The following is an 11,092-nucleotide window of genomic DNA, read 5'->3' on the forward strand; positions in this document are numbered from 1 at the left end:
TATGAAATAAATATCAACCTCTAATAGCCACAAGGATGTGGGATGAGCAGTTATTGAGAGAGACTTGTATTTGTTGCCTAAAACTGAAAATGAGTTACCTTTGACTCACCTCTCTCCTTCACACCCTATCTGCCATCAGTCAGTGAGGTCTGTGGCTACTTCCTGTGTGCCACCCTCCTCATCCCCACACACTTACCCTCTCCCTCCTATCCTCATCTCACTTCTGGATTACTGCAACAGTTTCTGAGGTGGTTTTTCTGACTGCTTTTCTATGGAGATGGGGTTGCAGGTGAGGACAAGAAGAGGGTGGGAATCACATAAGGACATCACAGAGGTGGCTTTGGGAAATGGCTTCAATTTCAACAGAGCAAGGAGTTAATATTAGGAAATGGGAGACAGTCTGGAAGGAGATTAACATCATTTCTGGGAGGGTCTTGACTTTTGCACCGAAAAGTTCGGACTATTTGGTGACCAAAGAAGAGTCATTTTTGGCTTTTGAACAGAGACATTCCCTTGTGTACCACTGGAAAATCAAACATGTGGCTGTGTTCAGGATGGCTTGGGAGGAAGTAGTGGGAGAGATGGCAGAGTGCTGAATACAAGGTCACTGCAAATAGGCAAAGTCATGGAAGCCTGAGCCAGGGTGGCACTCATGGAATGGAAATGAAAGGGTGTGAAGACACATTGTTTAAATTTGATTTTATCATCTCACTCGTATCTATAAAAACCTGTAGAGGCTGTCTTTTGTTCATTACTTTATCAAATTCAGGCTCTTATGCAAGGCTTCATTATCTGAGTCTCTCCTGTCTGACTAGTCGGATTTCTCAGTAGACGGTAAGCCCTTTGGAGGCAAAGACCACACCTTCTATTTATGCATACTACAGTGTCTACCACAGCACAGATGAATGATACATATTTGCTAATCAGCTGAACCAGAGTCAAAAACCTCCCCTGCTTCATACAGGCACCCATATCCTTTTTCTCTATGATCTTTTCCCCCAGCTTTCCTTGATTTACTGAGAGAAACTTGTTATTTAGCTCTGACTTAAGATGTAGACATTTATACTAATGCTTTAGCATATACTGAACAAATTTCGTTAGACACAGTGTTATTTATATTTATATCTCTTTCAGCTTATGGTTTGCCACATGGCAGGAAACATGCCAGAATATATGAAATCAGAAATGTTCTGGAGGAAAAAAAAAAAGAATGTATTAAAATTCCAGTATGTTTAACAGACAATCTGTATTCTTGTTTTGAGAGTAACTTTGAAAAGTAGACCCAACATAGTTTATTGTTGAGTGCTTGGCCCATGCTTGTCTTTGATATCTCTGTATCTACATTTCTATTCAGATCTATAACTATACACTTTGGAAAGACAAATTCCAAAATGTTAGCCATGATCACCTATAGGAAAAGAAATGGAATTGAGGAAGTGGGAAGAAGAGCAGCAAGTCGAACAAAAAGCTTTTATTTTAAAAATTCTGTATTCTTTTGTTTTTTTGGCACTTTTGAGCATATATTCTTAGGTTTCTTTTTTGTCTTTTTTTTCTTTTTGTTGTATTTTATTTTAAAATATACTATTAATTAAAATACGTATATTATTAAAATTCAGAACAAAACTTTCTATCTTATGGAATTTGGGCCAATATCTAGAAATCTAATGTCAAGAGGATAAAAAGATTGATGGCCAAATAAATTGCCCAGAGAGAAATCAGACACAGTGAATACATTCCCAAGTAGTCCTACCTCTCAGCACATCAATCAGAGAATTAGGCCAGATCAAATCAACCTTGCTGTATGGAAAAATACAGTCTCATCCTGAGAGGCCTGCAACTGCAGAATCTCATGGTGCCTCCCTCTTTGCCCTTTGAGATGTCAGTGAATAGAAGAACCAGAATTTTCCCAGTCTCGTTTAGGAGAAGGCCACAAATCTTCCAGGACAATACCTTGCTAGATCCCAAGGCCAACCTTAATAGTCACTTTTGAAAAGTCCTGGAAATACAACAATTCAGCGATCTCTATGTCATTTACCATAGCTATACTGAATTGAGATGTACCGATCCCAAGATTCACTACTGTTAAAACCTGACAAACTGCATCAGAGTTAATACATTCATTCCCTTAGTGTATGTATTCATGGTATTTATAACACTTTAAATGCAGTTGAAATTCAAATGTAAAAGGAAAATTTTGCTTCATGTGTCTATTGCCGACAAGAGCACTAGTAACATTTTAAAGGAGAATACAGATTTACTTAAATGAAAATTCCAATGTTTCTCTTGGGTGTAGACTTCATTCTTTCCTTCATAGAAAGAACTGTAAACTCAGTAAATTCTTAATATCTTGTATAATAATTAGATGACAGCCAAGCATTTTCTTAAAGATCCTCTAAAAAGAATGGCTTTGGAGAAAAGAAAACATTTACGGAGTGTGAGAGCTATGCTTGCATTATTTGCTTAATTAATGTGCTTGGATGTTGTGTTTTCAGTCTATTCAACAATATTCAATCAATTATTAAATTGTCTTAGAGACATACACTTAAATGAAGCACTGTAATTGACTCTTTTAAAAAAACTCCAGGCGGCGTGTAGTGGCTCATGCCTATAATCCTGGCACTTTAGGAGGCCGAGGCAGAAGGATTACTTGCGGAGTTTGACACCAGCCTAGGCAAATGGCAAGACCCCTGCCGTGCCCTGGCCTCCCACTCACTGATGGCATCTCTCTCTCCAGTACTGGATGCATTGAAGTTCTTGTTTCTCCACCAGCTCACTCAAGTCTGCCTTCTCCTCCAGGAGTTCCATAAAGCCACTCTGGAGTCAACATAATGGGGTTGCATTTCGGCAGCAACCTGCCCCACCCCTGCGCTTCTTGGCCCATGCCAGGACTCACTCACCTCCAGCTTCTCCATGACTTCCTGAAGGGCCCGGTGGGTCTCCCCACTCACAGACTTGCCCCCAGTCCCTGGGGCTGGGACCGCTGCCTCTGGCTCCTTCTGGGCCGGGGCCACCAGGTGAACCAGGTGCTGGCAGCACACTGTTTGCTCTTTCACCTGCTCTTGTAACTGTGCCTGCTTCTCCTGGGCACTGGCTCCAGTGGACTTAAAAATTGCCACCTGAGGGCAAGATGTAAGCATTCTTGTAGGGGCATATACAGAACAAATGGGGCAGAGATGTGGAGTGCAGCCCTTTCCCTTGGGACTTCAGGGAGTGCACCTGTTGGTCACAGGTTAAAGGTGTCTGACCACTGGCTCCTGGAAGGGGTGAGGGTCCAGAGAAATCAGAAGGCAGGGAAACTAAGAGCATAAAGGGGTCTTGAAGGAACCACAGAGGAAGGTGGCAAAATGGGTGCAGGGGGAGTCAGGCTCACCATGGCCTCCCAGCTCTCCAGGTCCTCCGGGACGCTCAGCATGGGACGAGGTGCCTCCTCTTCTTCACTGTCCAGATGCCCTCTTCCACCTCCTGGTGGCGGGTGGCCAGAGGGGTCCCCAGACAACCCAATAAGGGAGGTACTGTGGGCCCACTTCTGCCTCCACCCTCACTATGTAACCCTGAGCCAGCCCCTCCTCAGAGAGGAATGAGCTGCTGTTCTTTATTTTTACTTTTAAGAACCAAAATGTTACTATACCACCCAGACACAGTCCCACCATCTCAGAGGGCACTGCTGGAAGCTCCGGGGGTAGGGGTTCAGCTGAGAAAGGAAGCCGACAATAAGGGCCTCTGGTTCTCAAAACAAAACAAAAACAAAAAAAACCCTCCTCTTGGTGCACAGCTCCCCTCAGGCTCCCCAACTTTGGCCTCACTGCTAATGATTCCTCACACCCAGATGGTAGCCAATCTTCCAAGCCACTTTCAGAGAGAGAGCCCTGTGGGTGGCTGACAATGGGCCCTCTTTGCTGATGGGGACACTGAGGCTCATGTAGATGACAAGACTTGCTGTCTCCTGGCACAGACCTCTTTCCCTCTGCCTCAAAGCCCTTCCATCCACCCACCTCCCTGGGGCATTCTAAGCCACCCCCAGGACCCTCTGATGCCAGGCCTGCTCCCAGGTCACACTAGCCCCATCTTACCCATCTGGTTTTTTAGTTTGGACAAGCTCCTCTCCAGCTTCTCTAGCTGATGCATATCATGCTGCTTCTCCTTCCTCAATGTGTGAACCTGCCCAAAGCACAAGGGGAAAGGGGCCTGGAGAGAGGGGCTGGTGGCTGGACGGGCTACCATCTCCCTTTCTGCCGCCACCTCCACAAAGCCTAGACCCATGATCACCTCTGGCTGTACTATTCCCATTTTACAGATGCCCAGAACGATCCAGTGACCTATCTAAGTGGGGGCGGGCCGGGGGCCGTGCTGAAGGGTCAGATCTCACCTCCTGTGACATTTTCCTCATTCTCTGCTGCCACCAGGCCCTCTCTCCTTTTATATGTTGAGCATATTGATCTCTCTCTAGCTGGACTTGTTTAAGCAACTCCTTCAACTGCAAGAACGGGCACAGAAGTTAGGAAGGGCTGTCACTGGTCCTCACCTGCTCCTGGCCACCTGGGGTCATCTTCCTTCCACATACTGCCCTCTGCAAAACCTCACCCGTGTTAGGTGTGCTTTCAGCCGTGCCTTCTCCTGTACGGACTGCTCTAACTGCCACTCAATAAGTGCTTTACTGCGGCTCGAGAACTGGATGGTGAAGAGTGAGAAGTTTCGATCTGGGGAGCCTGGGCCATTCCACAGGGTGCCCCTTAAAAGGGCTAGGGCTAGGCTCAATATACAACTCGGTCAGTAAAGATCAAGGCATTTCCAAGCCCGTGGTCTGGTTTTTAAAAGAACTCAGTTAAGTTGGAAGGGACAGGGAAAGAGATCAAATTTCCAGCTGGCTAACAGAGGCCCAGAGAGATCAGATAATATTGCGATTGTTGTTACTGTTATTATTACCACTGTTTGAATCTTTATGGAGTGCTTCACCAGGTACCATGCTAGCAATCCCATTTAATCCTTGCAACCACCATAGGAGACAGTTACTATGATTACCTCTATTGTGTAGATGAAAAAACATGGAGTATTTGAGGTTAAGTGCTTGTCTAGATCACTTAGGCTGAGCACTTAGGATTTGAACACCCAGGTCTATCCAATTCACTAAGCCCATTTTTCTTGCTGGGGATGGGGGTACAGACAGGAAGGGGAAAATTAATCTTTTGTCCACTTTTTGAAAGGATGATACATTCACATCGTCCAAAACTCAGAAGGTACAGAAGAGAATTATCTCCCAGTCACCCTGTTGCTCTCTCCTGAATTTTTTATGAACCCTTGCAGACATGTTTTACGTATATTATCATAGTATGTACACACACACACACACACACACACACACACACACACTTTTCCTCTCTCTACAGAAATGGTAACATACTAAAGGTACTCTTCTGTATCTTCACAGTGCAAATACCCAATACCCCACCTAGGACTTGGCCAAGACCACGGTCAGGTAAGGACAGGGCAGGCGCTTGGCCTCCAAGCTCTGTGTCCAGTGCTCTCTCCCCACAGTGCCCCCCAACTCACCCACAGCAGCTGACTCAGCCCCAGGCTGCCTCTAACAACCGCACACAAAAGCAGCGAGAAATAGCCATACTGCCTTCTGGGCAGGACACTCCATCCTGCAGAAGGGACCTTTAGGATCACTCCTCCATCTGCGAAGTGGGCTCCCAGGGGATGGGGCAAGTGGTTGAACTCACACTGGTCTCCTTCTCCTGTGTAGCGGTGACAGCAGAGAGAGCCCTCTCTAACTTTCCTATACACTGCAATGTATATTGCAGGGGGCTGGCCAGATCCTTGGACTCATCTGTAATGAGAGAGTTGAGATGGGGCCTAAAGGACTCTCCCTAAAGACCTGCCAAAGTGCCAGATTGAAGGACGACAGGGTGCCCAGATTCCCACCTTCAAAGTATCTGAGAGAACGTTTCATGTGATACAGGTCTGTGTTTAGTTTCTCTTTCTGTATATTCAATCTCTGGATTTGAATCTTTAGGAGAAAAACCAAGCAAGTGCTGAAAGAGAAGGAAAGAAACATTCTCCAGAGGACAGGAGAAAACTTCACACCCTCCACTCACCTCTAGCTCCCTTTCAGCTTTGTTTCTCATTGTTTGCCTTCTTTTCCTATAGGAAGAAGAAGGCAGAGCTCTCACCAGGGGGAGGCAGAGATGGTACAGCAAGAGACATGCCCCTGGAATGCCACCAGTGCCCCAGGACAGGCCCACCCATGGGACCAGGTTATCAGAGACTCTATGGGGATGGGGATGGGGTGGAATCTGAGGGGTGAGCCTTCTTCCCCAGGCTGGGAGTGGGCGAGACAAGACTAGGGTCTCTACATCTGAGTGCCCCCCAAACCCAGCAGTCATGTCGCGAGGAAACAAATAAATGACGTTACTTCTTCCAGCTGATGTTCCACTTGTTTCTTCTGTTGTTTCTGTGGGGAGAGTCAAATTAAAAGTGACGGAGGGTAGCCCCCTCAACTCTATTCCCCAGACCAGGAAGCGGTAGGCAGGGGCCAGGAATGGATTTTAAAGGCAAAGTTCTCAGACATAATGGGAACATGAACTGGTAAAGTCTCCTCAGGCTCCCAAGGACAGAGGATTTGGGTCTTTGTTAGTTTTTGCCCACAGCCACAGAACTCAGTCTGAATCTGGAATCTCTTGAGAGGACAGTAACATAAACCTCTAGAGATGGAGTTTGAGAAAGGCCCCCCCTTCTGCCAGCTTTGATTTAGAAAAGTGCCTTCATTCAATAAATATTTACTGAGAATGTATGGGCCAGGTATGGTTCTTCACAGCAGATATAGGACAGAAAAGGACAGACAGGTGCCCTTGGCCCTGAGGTTTCCATTCTAGGGGGCCTTTAAATCTTGGACTCTCAGAGCTAACAGAGACCTTTGATACTCACTACCTCCTCTGGACACATGAACCCAGAAAGGAGAGGTGGCTTGTCCAGAATGAAAGAGCAAATTAGGGACTGAGTCATGGCAGAAATATGGGGCCCCTGACAACCAGTCAGGCTAGCACTCCCCTGAGAGGCAACAACCTCAGGGTGTGTGTAGCAAGGACTCGAGCAGGGGTGTCTGGAGAGGAGAGAGTCAGCAAAGAGGGCAGCAAAAGAAAAGTCATGCTGCATACTCTGGGGTCCCTCCAGGTGAGGCCTGCGCACCCCAACTCCCTATTTGTCCTTGGCACCAGGGGCCCCCAGCCCCTTTCTTCAGGGTCCCAAGGGGAAACTGGAGCCCAGGATTGGCAGCATGGAATCAGGGGGCCCCACTGGACTCGTACCAAAAATGTTACAGTGTTATTCAGTTAACTGATTTTTATGGACCTTGAGTCCAGGACTACTGGTAGTTCTTGGCACAGGCTCTGAGGCTCATGCAGAGAGGAGGAAGTGGAGGAGGAGTAGGGGGAGAGGTAGAGAGAACAATCATTAAGGCTGAGGTGTGTGTGGGCTTTCTCAGCTGGCAGAGGGGCACCCATTCCCCGCTGTGGGAGGAGGTTGGAGGGTTGGCCGGCAGGGTCACTGCACCTCCACCCAGAGCCTCTTACCTCCAGATCCTTCAGGGTAGCAGGTGATGTAGGGTCCTCCCATGGATACCTGTTGCTGACAACAGGAGATGAGAGTGCACATGGAGACGTTCTGTCCCCCTCAGTGTCTAAGCCCTCTGACTTCCTTACTTCCCCATCAACTGGCAACATTTTCTTTTCTGCCTATCTTGGATGCTTTGTCCCATAACTCCTTTGTGCCAACTTCTCTCATGGTTCTTATCTCCCCACCATCCCACCCTTGGGCCCTTTCAGTGACTCCTGATGGCAAGTGGCTCTTCTCATTGTTCTGGCTTCCCCTTGTGACTGGGGATGAGGAAAATCAAACATCAATGACCATATCTGGGTATCCTGGGTGTTTACAGCAGGCCATGTACTAGGGATTAACATAAAAACAACAATAACAAATCTCATTTAAACTTCACAAATGGAAGTCAAACAATACCACCTCTACTATACAGATGTAAAAAGAGAGGCCCAAAGAGCTCAAGCAACTTGCCCTAAATCATATCCCTAGCAGACAGAAAGGCAGGATTCAAACCCAGGATTCCTTTTTTTTTTTTTTTTTTTTTAGATGGAGTCTCGCTCTGTCTCCCAGGCTGGAGTGCAGTGGTGCAATTTCGGCTCACTGCAAGCTCCACCTCCCAGGTTCATGCCATTCTTCTGCTTCAGCCTCCCGAGTAGCTGGGACTACAGGTGCCTGCCACCATGCACGGCTAATTTTTTTGTATTTTTAGTGGAGACAGTGTTGCACCGTGTTAGTCAGGACGGTCTCAATCTCCTGACCTCATGATCCACCTGCCTCAGTCTCCCAAAGTGCTGGGATTACAGGTGTGAGCCACCGTGCCCTGCCAAACCCAGAATTCTTAACCAGTACCCAACAGTCCATCCACAATTTTAACAAATACCCTCTACTGCCCCTTGGGCCCCCTGTCTCCAGGAGCCTGGCCAGCCAAGACTCACATCCTCAGGTGAGTGGCAACCACCAGAAGTGGCTGTCTCAGGGCTACTGCCATTTGTTTTCCTGTTCCTCTTTGCTCCTGCTGGAACACCAGGGCAGTTTCTCTGCCAATATTCTTTTAACTGTGGGAAAGAAGAGCAGTAATACTCATGAGAACTATCAACTCCTACAGCCACATCCCCCTTTACAGTTTTTACAAAATACTCTTATACACCATCTGATTTAATGATACCAACAACTGTACAAGGTGTTGTCACAATCATTTAGTGACTGAGAGGGATTGATATCATGGCTAGAAAAAAGAAAAAAGAAAAAGGCGATACTGGAACTTTGGAACCCAGTCTTCTGACTCCAAGCTCTGCAGTTTTGCCAAGAATCAGCAGCTGCCAGGGACCAAAACCAGAGGCAGAGGTAGAAAACTAAACATTAAGTAGGCAGGAACTGTATGCCATGTGATTTAGAGTCATACATCCTCACACGTCTGTTAGTGTGAAGAAGTGCACCAGTACCTCTCAAACTTTTATATCAATGTGTCCTCATGGCAGAAGGCAGCCTTTCTGATAAATCTAGGTATTTATCAGAAAGGACAACCCAAGCCTCATTTCAGAGAGAAGTCTGGTATACTCTTAGAAACCTATGTGACTGTTATCCTTAAGTACATTAATGTTTTTCTCTTGATCTCAAGAGAATCAAGGGAAACCAAAGCTTCAGAAAGATGTCCCACATTTATCCTGTGGCACTCAAAGTACCCCAGGTCGAGATAGTATGAGGAAGGTTCAAGCTGCCAAGTTCAGTTTCCCAAGGTCTATTCCACAGAAGATGAGCAAATCTCACTTCAGAGACCACTGACTGAAGGGCAGTCTCGTCCCAGAACCATGGAGAATTAGAATATGAGGTGGAGAACTCAGAAGAAAATGTTAAGATTTCCCTGGAAAGTAGAAGCCTGGGAGAAAACCAAACCAACCCATTCTCCCATTGCCACCCAGAGATACTGTCAATGTTTTGAGCTCTTGGGGGAAGTGTAGTCTTTTCCCACTGTCAATGTCTATGTTAAGGGAGTAAGGCAGCCTGAAACTTCTTCTTCCTAGGTCCCATAGTCTCCATTCCCCTTCCAGCTGGAAATTTGTGCTGTGACCAGAGGAACCAGAAATGAGGTGACAACACTTAGGGGACTGGGTCATAAGATCAAAGGCCGGTCTTGCGGTAATGACAGTTCCTAGGCAGATTGTGACATCACTACATTCCACTCCTCCTGGTTGAGGGGAGGGACCACATCAGTGCGTTGTCCAAGTCGCCGCTCCATGATGAGGGAGGGAAACACAGGGTTGGGACCCAGGTCCTTGGAGATGCCAGCACAAAGAGCCCAGGGAGGTCACCCATGATGTAGTAGGAAGGGAGGGCAGAGTCTGCAGCAGGGAGCCCCAGGAGTCACCAGCCCAAAGTCATGCAGGGACAACTGGCGAGGACAGGGCTTGGGGCTGGGGTACCCAGGTCCTTGGAGACAAAAGCCCAAAGAGCCCAGGGTGGTCGAATTTGGGGCGGCAGCAGGTGAGGGCACAGTAATGGAGCAGGAAGCCCCAGGAGTCACTTACCCAAAGTCACTCTGGCTGATTGGTGAGGGCAGGGACTGGGCTGCTTGCTGAAGGGACGGGGCTGACTGACAGGACTTTGGTGGGGGGAGCCCAGAGGCACCAGGGTTGGGGGCCCAGTCTGGTGTGCCTCAGGAGTTGTGTGGACTCTGGCAGCGGTCTTGTCATTGGAGGGGATCTGTGGCTGGGTTGTGGTGCATTTTTACCTTTTTGTTGGCTATGGCCAATTTGCTCTGTTGAGTTTCTTCTGCCATCATGGGGTGGGGAGAGAGGCAGGGTTGGGGCAATGTCAGCGAGATCCCAGCCAGCACTGATCAATGCCTCCAGTCACCTACCAGGCAGCTGTGTGACTGAGCCAGAGGAGGTGTAAACAGGGCCCCAGTAGAATGCAGAATAGGGGCGTGGCCTTAATGCTCCAAGCCCATTGGTCAATGAGAAAGATGAAAGGGAAAGGGGGCATGGCCAGGCAGCAGTGTATCCAGGGGGACCTGTGGCTCACAAGGAAAGCTGCCCATGAAACTGCTGTCCACACCCACTCTGGGAGAGGGAAGGGACCAGCTTTTGCTTTAAAAGCTTTAAAACTTTAAAAAATATATGTGTGATATATATATATATCCGTGTGTGTCTGTGTATGTGTATCTATGTGTTCTTCCAGAGCTTTCTTCATTACCCAGCTTCTATGCAAGGTCTATGATTTTGGCCTGTATTTTTCATCTTCAAATACAGTGCAAAAATTACCCATATTACCTTAACTGAAATACAGATCCTATAAAAATGGAAAATCTATAGCATGCTTGATGATTAATGAAGTAGACTATATTATCCAACATTCCAATAAGATGAAATAATCACACTGATTTCCTTTTTTTGGAAAAACATTTCTCTTATTTTCCTACATTATTGTTAAGATATTTTTTCTTAAACAAGAAACATGTCTAATACTTGTAAAAATACAAAACTTTTGGGCCAGGTGCAGT

At 46.9% G+C, this 11,092-nt stretch overlaps 1 protein-coding gene across 1 annotated transcript; it reads right to left on the minus strand.

Moving 5' to 3' along the window:
- Nucleotides 1-2,709: 2,709 nt before the first annotated feature.
- LOC105520318 (golgin subfamily A member 8C-like) lies at nucleotides 2,710-10,608 on the minus strand. Its single transcript, XM_011953953.1, is given in 16 exon segments — nucleotides 2,710-2,814; nucleotides 2,898-3,116; nucleotides 3,371-3,462; nucleotides 3,629-3,691; nucleotides 4,071-4,158; nucleotides 4,367-4,474; nucleotides 4,582-4,697; nucleotides 5,723-5,827; nucleotides 5,923-6,007; nucleotides 6,096-6,117; nucleotides 6,119-6,141; nucleotides 6,413-6,451; nucleotides 7,305-7,385; nucleotides 7,569-7,623; nucleotides 8,515-8,648; nucleotides 10,322-10,608. Coding segments are annotated over 16 exon segments (1,386 nt in total). The 5' UTR covers nucleotides 10,373-10,608.
- Between the last annotated feature and the right edge of the window lie 484 nt (nucleotides 10,609-11,092).

The sequence above is a fragment of the Colobus angolensis genome, unplaced genomic scaffold (assembly GCF_000951035.1).
Source record: "Colobus angolensis palliatus isolate OR3802 unplaced genomic scaffold, Cang.pa_1.0 Scaffold378, whole genome shotgun sequence".
NCBI classification, from domain to species: domain Eukaryota; kingdom Metazoa; phylum Chordata; class Mammalia; order Primates; family Cercopithecidae; genus Colobus; species Colobus angolensis.